Source organism: Mytilus galloprovincialis, chromosome 6 (genome assembly GCF_965363235.1).
Source record: "Mytilus galloprovincialis chromosome 6, xbMytGall1.hap1.1, whole genome shotgun sequence".
NCBI classification, from domain to species: domain Eukaryota; kingdom Metazoa; phylum Mollusca; class Bivalvia; order Mytilida; family Mytilidae; genus Mytilus; species Mytilus galloprovincialis.
This window is the reverse complement of record NC_134843.1, coordinates 22620335-22633492: the sequence shown is the minus strand read 5'-3', so window position 1 is coordinate 22633492 and position 13158 is coordinate 22620335. Positions and strand designations below refer to the sequence as shown.

Here is a 13158-nt window from a genome sequence, read left to right as displayed (position 1 = left end):
TTGAACTAAATACTGATATTGCATTTAATAACAAAGCACATTTTAATTCTTATTAATATAAAACTGAGGTAGCAATTAACTATATTATAAAACTATGTCAGGTTTGTTATGAATCTAACTTCAAACGTAAAATATCATACTGATTACTTTGAACGAAATCAAATCTGATAAATGAAGGCGGTGATTAATTTTCTTTACCATAACACATAAATATAATAGAAAAGACGTCAACACATTTGACAAAATCCGATGAGAATTACAAATATAACATTAAACATTTAAACTAAATACATGAATTTGGGATGGATAAGTACCGTACCACGTCTTATAGTAATGCGAGTTCACACTCGGCAAAACAGTCACAATCGGGAATAAGTCACGTTTGGTAATTAAAAGATTAGACGACATTATGACAAAACACAATCTACCATGTGGTAAAAATGTCCTTAGCTAGTTTGGTCAACGAAACATCGTTTGGATCCACCAAATCGTGATGGTGTCCATAAAATTTACGGAGTGTCAATTTTAATCTGTCCTCCTCATAACTTTGTTGGAGCAGTTTCTGCGTAAGGAGCACACTCCTGTATATGAAGTCCGTATAGTGTGAACAAGCACGAGAATAACGTATCAATTGTGATATGTAAACACCATACGAAGGGGCAGAGGGTATGTTACTGCTGAGAAATGGGAAATTGATAATTGGGAAGTTGATATAGTTTAATTGACATTGATATTCAACAATGTAGTATCTCTTTTTTTTTTTTTTTTTAAGTTAAACCTTTCCTAGACACAACTAGATCAAATTCACCGGAGGAGACAACTACATCAGAAAACGATTATCTGTTCATAACAGTTTGGATAAAGAGTAACCCACATCCAATAATACAATGGACATTCCTAGCACAGGAAAATATCGATTTTTGCAACAACAGTGTTCTCAATTCAACTAGTATGAATGTTGGACTCTATTCCTCATCAAATATATCCATTGAATATTTAAAAAAAAATCAGTTTGGACAATATATATTTATTGCTACAAATGTTGTTGGAATTTTTCGTCGCAAATTCAGCGTCTTGGAGAAAGGTAAGTACAATATAAATGTATTGCATGTGCTGAATATGGTGTAGTTACATTGTTTAGAAATCATTTATATATCTTAGTGCATCGGACTACAAACAGCGGTTCCTGGTTCGATCCCAGTTCCGGTGAGAACATTTCAGGGACTAAATTTTCGGCTCTCACATCGATACCTTTGAGAGTATGGTCTTGAGAAACTATGACAGTCCGTCGGAAGGGGACGATAAATGGGTGACCCGTGCCAAGAGGGATTTATATCACTTGCACATTAAAAAAACACCTTGTAGATTTTGAAAAAAAGGCAGGATTATGCTGCCACAATGCAGCACTCGCACCAACAAAATGGAGAGTCCAAATCCACTATAATTTAATATGCTTGGTAACACTAATCCTAGGCAGATAGTTATATATAATCTGTAAATACAATTTTTAAAAGGATAGGTATCTATCTATAAATTATATATTGCTTCGTATGCCTACAATGGTTTAAAATCAAAGTAATTAAACCTCCTGCTGACGGCATTAAACATTGTGTAACAGACACAACAGTAAGCGAAAGCGTTCGTGACAAGCAAAAGTAACACTACCTCCAATAGAATTTCCTCTTTAAAAGATTGGTCCTTGTTAGAGGTTATAGCGTCTGTCCTTATATATTAAGCGCAAGGTCTTAGAATGATGTATACAATGGTTGTATAGAAAAAACAAAGGATATAGGGTATCCATCCATGACACAAAACCATCGTACAATAAACACAACAAATAAAAGAACAAAAGAACACAAAAGTTCGACTCTCGATATAAATCAAACACTTGTGTCTACAGACGATTTTTAGGGTTTCTTTTACTAACATTATAATAGTGTTTAATTTAATATATATCATAAACATATATCGTGTATCATTAATTGAGTTAAATAATACGGCCTTCCAAATATATTTATGTACCGTTTCGATTCCTTATATCATTGAAATGACATTCATTGTCATCTTTTCGCAAGTTTATTGTTTTCTGTTTGGAATAAGACTAATAATTAAGATTCGTTTCGTTACAACTGGCGATCCATTTATTTAGCAATCGTCATTTTCAGTCAGCAGGGTTTAAGAACATTTTTTGTTCCACCTGGTAGATAAATGCGTTTTGTTAAAATATTCTTTTTCACATTTTTTGTCTTTTGAAAATTGTTGTTTGCGCTGTATTAAGACCCCTCTACCAATAATTTTGTTTTGCATGCACACGTATAAGATTTAAATAGTGGTCTAAAAGTTTCAAGGCCAGCTTTCAATTAAAACGTTTTAGCAACAAAAAAAGTGGCAGTTTTTGTCAAAAAAGGCACATGCTATAGAGCAACCACCTTGCAGACTTATATATATATAATATTTCCCGTCAAAGAAAAGTCCTTAAAAGGTCAAAATCACTTGGATATAAGGAAAACTCTAAAAGCCTGACTAATGTCCAGGTTTACGCAAAACAAGATATTTCATCATTCTGTTGTTATTCAAACCACGTCATCAAAATACGAATACGTAGGCGATTTTCTGAAATTGAAATTGGATTTTTTTAAAAGAGGCCAAACATTGTACCAAGATGAATTTCGTTTTGAATTTTAAATTAGCTTCAATTTTGTGAACTTCGGCCGAACTGAGATAGGTTGCAAAACTCGAGAACCTTAGAGCATTATAGTTTAATCTAAATTCCTCAAAGCATCCCAATAGTCACATTGCTGCATCAAATATATTTTTATTATTTGACAGTAGTTGGTGATCTAAGGTAAAATAAAATTAATCAAGAATTCAAAATTGATACTTGAAGCTGGAAGAGTATTAGTTAAGGATCAAAATAAGCTAACAATTGATAGGTCATGGAGCTCCTTTCCCAGATATTTGATTTAGAAAATATGGCGGGAAAAGACTGACTCGGACTTTACCTTATATTTGCATTGATATTTTTTGGGTCTCATATCAAAAGAAAGAAAATCAAGAATCTGCTTAAATTTTGTCAAATGACCTTTTGTGAGCTATTAAGTCTTTAAGTTATGTTAAAAGATAAATAGGTGTTATGGGGCAAAATATTTTAGCTTGTATCATATGGAAAAACACCAAGGAGTCTAACACTTATTCCAAAACCTCACTTAAGTATATCCTTAAGGTGGTACCTAACACTACAGGGAGATAACTCTGTAAAGTCAGCTAAACGTGTTAATTACGTTGTGTTGTAAAAGGAATATTAAGCTTCGCAATGATCAAAACTGGTGTTTGTCAAACTGCTATATAACTCGTGTATTTTTCCTGTCAAAACGGTCGGTTCAAAATTTTTGAATTTTTTATATTTTTGTTAAAGGGTCAAAGTAAATACTTTGACAGAATTTTATGAAAATTAAACGAGCCAAATTAATTTTAGTGAAAGTGTTGGGTACCACCTTAAGGTTTAGTTTTGCCTTTGTTCAAGGAAAATGAATTATTTTGTTATTTTGCATTTGCCTAGGTCAAAAAGAGTTGAAAATTAGCTGATTTTTTTAGGTGATTGTAGATTGGATGATCTGAACAGTTGACCAACTCAAGGTGACTTAGGTTGTTATTATAGTTAGTCACTTTACCACCAGTACATACTATTTATCGAATATAGACAACTGCCTTTGAACAAGTTTGTTTGCATTTGTATATGCAAATTGTTTGTGGTTTTTATGCAGTATTGAACTCTAATTAATTATTTGGACCTGCTGGTTGCATATACGATAACCATATCTCAGTGGATATGACAGATTATGTTCCGACTGGCTCCCGTGATTTACGTACTACTGTGGATTCATTTATTTTCGTGGGTACCAATTTTCGTGGTTTGAGGAAAACTTGCATATTCGTGGGTATTTAATTTCGTGGTTTTGACAAAGTATGCATACATTCCTTTAGAAAATTTGCAATTCGTTGAATATTTAAATTCGTGGTTTCCCGGTACCCACGAAATCCACGAAAATTGGTATCCAACGAATAATAATGAATCCACAGTAGTCTAAACTGTTCATCATACACTGTCCAATCTAAACCTGCATAGCGTTTAGCCCAATACCCGACAGTTTGCATATACGTACAATAAGATGTATGTATATACAGAACAATAGAATACAGAAATATATTTTAAAATGCATCCGACTACAAACCTATCGTGTTACATCTTGCATACTGCATTTTGTACTAATGCTTATGTTTTGATATAATCTGTACCTGGTTAAAGGTAAGTGTTTGATTGACTCCTGTTATCAATTAACACAAACTGTCTATTTCTATTTCGTATTAATTATTCTTTTTTTTCGCGCTATGTAATCTAACGTAATAACCGTTTCGATTGGTAACCTGTGTTACTAAGGGGTTGGTGCAATATTGTATTACCTGGAGCAGGTTAACAAAAATTCTGCTAGTGAGTTGCTAGGGTCAATTTGGACAGGGTTTTAGTACACTATTTGTCACAGATCCGAGCTGTACAGGTGGTTTTCCATCTGGTTTAGGTAACTCCCTGGCTAATTTGCCTGGAAATCGCCTCTCCCGTTGCTCCACTGCCCCTGAATTATTTGTTCTGCTTGTCGGTATTTTTCTTTCTTTTGACATCCTTTACATGATTTGAAATAAATTGTGTCTGTGTTATAATTATTCATATGCGTGCAAAGGCTTAACCTTATATGTCTACATATAACAATAAAAGTCAATATCCAACTACATGTATATTTTACAAATACCTCTACCACTATATATATATGACTCTAAAGTGCGATGGTACTCTAAATTGCGATGGTCACGCTAAATTGCGATGGTCTACGCTAAAGTACGATGGTGTTTAACGCTAAAGTGCGATGGTTGTTTGTTCGCTAAAGTACGATGGTGTATTACGCTAAAGTACGATGGACCAACAAAGTTTAGAAAACCAACCACGTAATTTCTACTAAAAAGTTAAGTTAAGTGTAAACAAAATCTATATTTCCTGTAAATGATTTTTAACAATTCGAACGTAAAAAAATATTTGGATAAATTGGTGTAGCTTGCCGTTCACACAGTCTATCACTAATGTGAACACCTCCCCTTACAACTGTTATTGAAAATTACAAATACAAATGTACAAACAAAATCGATCATTGTCGGCATACGTAAAATTTATTTGTCTCCGAGCTTTCTCCATTTTGGTATCGAGTACAAATACTTGTTATAGTATGCCTTACTTGTTATATTTCCTACAATATACAAATAAGGGTTTAGCCGACAATTTACAGTTTACCCATGAAAACATGAACCTTTATTTTACCGCCGTTACTTTTCAATAAACTTGGCAATATTTTAACGTGAACCGCGAAGTAAGCTGCAACATTTATAATGATTCATATGTATCCGTTTACTTCAAACAGAAGCAGAATACATATACGTATTTTGTATCTAATTAAAATGGTCGACTGCAGGGCACAAGTACTTCTTCAAGCACTCGAAAAAAATATATTTGCTTTAGCAGACAAAGTCCGATTTGGTTTAAAATGATTAAGTCATAAACATTTGGTTTACAAGATGTTTATCAATATTCTTAAAATTTATTTCACGGCATGCACATTTTTAGTTTGTATAAAAGACTGAAAACGTCATAATCCAACTGCGTTTCTTACGTCTATACTTTCGCGGACCATCGGACTTTAGCGTATGGAGGCGTCGCACATTAGCGAAGACCATCGCACTTTAGCGTGAACGTCGTACTGTAGCGTCTCCATCGCACTTTAGCGTCTCCATCGCACTTTAGGGTCCTACATACATATGCCTAGGCCTATAATTTTCTCATTCATTTTAAACTGTCAAGGCTGGATACGGTTTCTATGCCAATTGTTTGATGCAAGATTAGTTACAACAAGTTTGCCAATGACAAAACCAAGCATTCAATTTTAGCTATATTTTTGTGTATTTTAATGAACTAATTTATCGACTGTATCAACATACATACTGACAATCATCTATTAAAACATTGTCGTGAAATTTTTATCATCATTTAAGTTCGACAATGACATATCACACTTTTTAATTGCATTGATTTTAACGCCCAACACAATTTTGTTTTGAAGAGGTAGGGCCAATTTCCCCTGATTTTGTTTTCATAGAAGGGCCAATTTCAAAAAGTGCTGAAAGAATAAAATTTACTAGACAAACAAAAATAAAAATGCTTTTTGATTAATATTTCGATTTTCATATATGATGATATGTGTGAAAATAGTTAATTTATTCCTCCAAAAAGGACGAAAGCCCGATATGCAGAATTTAGGTTTTTTTAGGTGGGAAAAACAGAGAATCCGCCGTGAAGGACAGTTGAAAACAACAAAATTGACTATATATCATTCCTATGACTATCCATACTCTTGACCTACTTTCTATTCATGTGTTTACATTTATTATATTTACATGCACGCAAGGAACAATTGCCGTCAAACTGAAGTAGGTGCCTGTACATTACTAATAACACGAGAATTGATTATATAGCAATGAAGCCAACATGTTGCGTGTGTAATATACACATAACTAAAAAGTTCTTTGTAGAAAAGTTGCAAAACAACACAAACAATTTTTCGAAGCCTTTTTTGTACATGGTATTATATCTAACAAATGCAATTTTGTCGCCAATTCACCAACTGTGTAGATACAAGTACTGACATGTTTACCATCGTCCCAGTCCCGGTACCTGCGTCATCAGAAAATATAACAACACCACAGCACAAATCAATGACACTACAAATCGTGATTGTAGGTAAAACATCAAGAAGCTGTTGCATCTGTAACACAACGAAGGGCACACTTGTTAAAATGCCAGAAAAGGCCATATTACATGTGTTGGTAACACAAGGTGTTCTATGACCTACTAATGTAAGATGTTGTCCGGTTAAATATACATCTTATCCTTCTAATCTTGTAGACTAAAACACCTTAATGACCTGGACAAATACAGATATACATATAATCAGAATGGGAAAAACAGCATCCCATTGGAATTTGTTCGATATTATTTGGCCTCTTGACAAGTTACGAGATATGGTACCTTATGCGTATAAAGGGTGTTAACAATTAAACAAACGAAATATAAAAAAATCAATAGTCTTTGCCTTGTTCTTGTAGGAATACCTGTTCTAAGTTTGAAAATAGATGATGTGACATAATTTCATGTACTATAATTAGCATATCGGGCTATTTAAAACATGATTCACCTATCTAATCGAATGAAAAGAACCCGGGGACAATTGCTATTAGATCTTTTATTTTGGCTGTAACCAATTACACTAAATCGAAATTCGTTTACAGAATAAATTTGTAATCGAAACCCTTTATCAAACAAACATTAAAAAAGATTCTTTTGTCGTGATTCTTTTCTCGTAAACAAATGTCGTCTGTGACCTTTCTGTGTCGTATTTCGAAAAGACAAAAGCGAGGTTGCGATCTATCTAAACAACACAAATGTAAAGTACCTAACAGTAAACAATCACCTTCCTAAATTAAGATATCAAGTGTGTACCCAATGAATAACGGGTTTTAAAATTGTAGGTTTTAAATCCTTTTTTCTTAAGATATTACTGAAATATTTCAATAAATAAATGATAGCACAACTTTAGCTGTAATAATTTGAACGTTCTGTTCAAATACATTTTATTGTTGATATAGTCAAATGTAATCTTATTTTTTAAAGTGTGTAGCTTACACTGACTTTTCTCCTAATCTGCTAATGCTAAGAGGTATGTACAAATTAAGATCAGCAATTAAAAAAATATATTGAATGTAGTTACTTTATACAATTGAGAATAGTAATTTGGAATATGTTAAACGGACAACAACTCGATCAAAGAACACATAACAGCCGACCGCCATCAATGGGTCTTCAACGCAGCCAGAAATTGCGAAGGTTGACCTCAACTGGCCCCTAACCAAAGAGTTCTACTAGTTCAGTTAAAATGGACGTCATGCTAACCTCCAAAACATATAAATGAACTTAAATTAAAAACAACAACATACAAATGTTATGATAATGTAATTATAATATTTATTTATGTTGGCCTAATTTGTTTTGTGTGGCCTGATAATTGTTACGAAATTAACTGTGCAGTTTAGAAATCACTGAAACAATCATATATATTGATGGAATGGTTGGAACTTTCAATTTGACTTACATAACGATTCCAGAATGATCATAATAAAAGATGCGTAATTGAAACTTCTTACAATGTTCAAGAAACTTCCGTTCTACAGTTTTCTGTGACTTTCCTTTCTACAGTGTTCTAGAGATTTCCATGACAATTATATATATATAGACACTAAAGTTAAACTTGCAGACATAGACATCGATAGACATTAATATTCTCAGTACTTGGATTGACACTTTTATCTTACAAAAACATCATACTAGTTTGTGACCTTTTGGATGTGATATTCTGATTGGATTCCCGAGAAGATGTCCGGATAAAAAAAGATAAAAGGTCGGACATATATTTTGACAGTTAACTTGACATTTCTTTTTGTGTAAATTAATCTTGTTAAATTTTTATTATCGATTTGTGTCTTTTGTTGGCAACAATTTAAAGGTGTTTCTGGCCGTAACACAAGACTAACAAAGGATTCAGGCTCCTGACCTGGGACAGGCTAAAAAATACGGCGGGTTTAAACATGTTTTGTGAGATGTCAACCCTCCCCTTTACCTCTAGCCGATGTTGAATAAAGAAACACACAGCAATACGCACAGTAAATCTGAGTTCAAAGGAAGTCTGATTCTGATAACACAAAAGATAACAAAAGAAACTAAGCAAAATGACAATGATACATAAATCAACAAATGAATACTAGCAGTTACTGACATTCCAGCTCGAGACCTCAATTAAACTGATTAAACGAGTATGTGTTCATCAAATGAACATAATTCGTATCATGCTCACAACTGGCTTTGAATAAATGTGTTTATTCCGAGGCAAAGACCAAACCTTTTGAATTATTGAAATACTAGGGGTTTTCTACCTCAGGAATATAATACCTTATCTGTTTTGGCAAAGTTTTTAGAAATTTTGGGTCCTCAATTCGCTTCAACGTCGTACTTTCTTTGGCCTTTTTTTTACATTTTTTTTATTTGAGCGTCACTGATGAGTCTTTTGTAGACGAAACGCTTCTCTGGCGTAAATACAAAATGTTATCCTGGTATCTATAATGAGTTTATTTTAGTCAATCAGTATTTTCACCAAAATATGCGATCCTTAAAGACCTGACAGCAGTATCGTAACTATATACCTTCTGAATAAGTCTGTTTAAAGGCTGATCAGCCTTTGAGGTGAATGCCGAAATTTTTGTGCTATGTTAAGAATATTACAATTAAAGATTGAATGTGAAATACCCGAACGTATAAGATGTCTCCATATTGATTTATACTTCTTTCGTTGAAATCAAATAAGTTTTGACATACACGAGCGAATCGTACACCATATAGTTGCGAAAAGGAAACGTTCCCATAAAAATATGGATAATTAACAATAGGAAATGAAAATTCATATCTTTATCATAAATTTTGGTATTAAAGCATCCCGTTAAAGATACAAATATCAAGATCCAGGAAAGGGCAGTGTTCATTGTTATTATTTGCTTCATTTAAAGTCAGTTCTGTTGGATAAATCTCATTAGTGTATATTCTGATGTCGTCATTATTGAGAGCCGAATATTTAAAAGTAATAGTGTTTTCAAATTTTATAATCAGATGTTGTTTCGAATAGATGAGCAGTCATAAATTGTAAATCATAACAAAACAGAAACAGGTCCACAATAAATGGAGCACAGTAAGTACCCATAGAAATCCGATAATTTGACGATTTAGGGAATCTCCATAGCGGACACAATTGTTTTCTAATAAAAATTCAAGGGCAATAATGGTATCTTAGCAGTTCCAGTGTGTTTGTTTGTAACAAAAAAGGACATAAAAGAGTTTGTAGTCGCATTCTGACTTTTTAAATGCCCATTTAATCACAAAGTTTATTTTTTTTCTTATTAAATCTATGAGGAAAATTAGTATTTAGGGTAAAAATCAAAACTTTGAACAGATTCGAAATCACCAATTTAACAATGCAATTTATCAAGTACTTCAATGATTTTTTGACGCATCTCAAGTCATTAATTCAACTTTGGTCAAAGGCATTCTTTGAAGAATTTATTAACATTTGTTTATTGTACGAAGTGTTCTACAAAAGAAAGCAGAATAAAAAGTTTTGCAGTGGAACACTGGCTTGAAAATGAAATAAATCTGTATTTGTATGTAGTTTTTGCAGCTCAGGAAGCCGTCCATAGTTGGAATGTTCATTGTTTTTGGTTCTGCTTGTACAGAGGTAGACAAATTTTATGTTTGTTGCATTTCATTTTCCGAAAAAAGAGTTAATTGGAATGTTGGTCAATTCATGTTTTCCTCTTTCAGAACCTCAATGTAAAATTTATTTCAAACAATAATGATAATTTTAGCATCCTTATCAGCCGGGACAAACATAAATTCTTTTAAATGTTGAATACTTATAGAAACTATCGTCATTATCGAATTTTAAAAATATCTAAAGATTTCTTGTCAGCTTTTTCGTGTTTTATCTATTTAGAGCAATAAGTACACTGTTGTTGTAGATGATGTTACAACACTCATTCCAATTAATAAATTGACGATATTTAAGTCCTTTACTGCGAAATGATTACACCTCTCGGTCACGAACGATGTTAAGGTCTCCTATTATAACATGGGAACTAGGGCTAAAACTTATTTGGAATAACTGCAATTTCATTAAGTTGGTGTATTTACATTTTTACACACTTCCCCGTAATTTAACACATATTTACGGGTAGATCTCTTGTAAAATAACAAAACAAGGGGGTTCAATATGATGATTTTCATCATGGGGATATTAATTTCATAAATAATAATAATATACCTTGTATATTTACGCAATATATATTTCACGTAGCTATTCAAAATTTTGAATTACTCAGTGAATTAGTATTTATATATCTTGGACAAAATGACAACTGAAAATTTCTGAAAATGGCTAATAACCAATGTTTTATGGAAATTTTCAAAGATGAATCAGCTAGAAAATAAAGTAAAAAATAAAATACCTTTCTTTACATAACTACAAGAATTGATAAAAGTACAGTAATTAATGTTTTGTATAGTTAGTAAACAAATCAAACAATATATAATTGTGGCACGCTGAGGAGTTGATTTTCCACAATTTTGTACAACACAGGTAAACTCTTTCTCTAATATAAAGATGGCGCTGAAAAGAGTCATTTACAAGAGATATCGTCGACACTAGATGAAATTCCAACGCTTGTTTTGTCTGATTTCTTCGTTTATTGATGGGCGTCCTTCAACATGAACGTTGTCATTTTGCTTATTTACGTCTGTGACCTAATTTTTATGGAAGATGACTCATGTACAAATCAAGAAACTAAACGGTTCTTTGCTGGTGAATATTAGGGTTAATTATCGCAGGTCTGGATTTTTAGGAGTATTCGTCCTTCCTTGCAATTGAATAAAAAAATAACTGAATTAGTCCATGTCACGTGATAACGTTTTTCCCCATAGAATTTTTTGAAATATATGTAAGGTATAATAATAAAATTGAGAATGGAAATGGTGAATGAGTCAAAGAGACAACAACCCGACCAAAAAGCAGACAACTTGTACATTTATACGACATCTAATGTAAAGCAGATGTTGTGGTCTGTAAATTGCTCGATAAATATAGAAAATGGTCAATTAAACTGTACAATGCGTAGCATGATAAAGAAACTAACAAACTCATTACGATACAAATCATTCATGCACACGGCATTTAAAGCATTAACTCCTATCTTTGAGTAATAATGGTATCAAGTTTTTTTTACTATCAAATTATGAATATACATATGATTTTTCTGTTCGTAGTATCTTTTGGTGAGGATATGTTAACAACCAAAGAGGGCATCAGTAGTATGTTCAGTGCAGGCATCGCATCTTTAGTCGTTGGTTTATTATTCTTTGTCTCAGCCATAGTTGTCATCTTGCGTAAACGTAAGTAAATCAGTTGTAGAGTAATCGCATTAATCCTGGTATCTTTGATAACTATTAACACTGTTCATATATGTACTGGTCATTGACCAAAGTTGTGAAACTGACGGTGTTGTTGACTTTACTGTTGGGTACAAATGTCATTTAGTAAGAGCACGACGGCATGGTTGTATTTCAGCTAGGATTCAGTGACTACTGCCATTTTTTTACAGTTACACAAAGACATATTAACAAAACATGAAAAATATACTGATTAAATTTTATCTATGACACAACGTTAATACAAAATAAATAAACAAACATACACAGGTAAATGAAAATTGTTTTGTTGTAAGGAGTATATGGAGTTCAAAATATTTAGATGTAGTATTCGAAACCAACGTTGACGGCGCATTCTGATAATTTCAACTGATAATTAGACTATCGTTTGTCACACTTAGGACGATGAGGACCTTTATCTATATTTAGACACCTGTCATTTGTTGAAGACCGTGTGCGGATTTGAAGATGACTCTTTTTTATATTGTCGTTTGATTACATTATCACGTTGACTTACAAATGTGTTTGTTGATAAGGAACCTTGTTCTCACATTTGTTATCAAATTAGTATGCATCTAATTTGTTATCACATAAGTAAGGCTCCCATGTCAATTGTTAGTACAACATTAAACATCTTGATGTTACGAGAATGGCAAAATACCCTGTAATACAATTAATCAGTATTGGAGCACAATATGTGCCTATTCAATTTGTGAAAAAATTTAATAGAAAAATATACACATTTTAACTAAGCAGAAACACCAAAAACCGTAAGCAATTAACATTGCCTGAATGTTTTGAACATTTGTATCAGTTGTTTCAGTATTAAAGTATTAACTGGAAATTAACTGACAAAATGTAACGTACGTAAAAGTATCTGCCTATTATCCTCTTTATTTGGCCAATCGATACCAACGGGCTTCAATATACTAATCTCCTTTAATTTTCTTTGCATACATATTCATTTACTTAATCAAAAT

General features: G+C 32.6%; 1 protein-coding gene across 1 annotated transcript in view; it reads left to right on the top strand.

Annotated features, from left to right (window-relative positions):
* LOC143078539 (nephrin-like) overlaps positions 1-13158 on the top strand; it is a 112276-nt gene that overhangs the window by 89861 nt on the left and 9257 nt on the right. The window contains exons 5-6 of the mRNA XM_076253401.1: positions 773-1084; positions 12017-12142. Of these exons, the coding sequence (XP_076109516.1) occupies positions 773-1084; positions 12017-12142 (438 nt within the window). The remainder of the gene's footprint in view (positions 1-772; positions 1085-12016; positions 12143-13158) is intronic.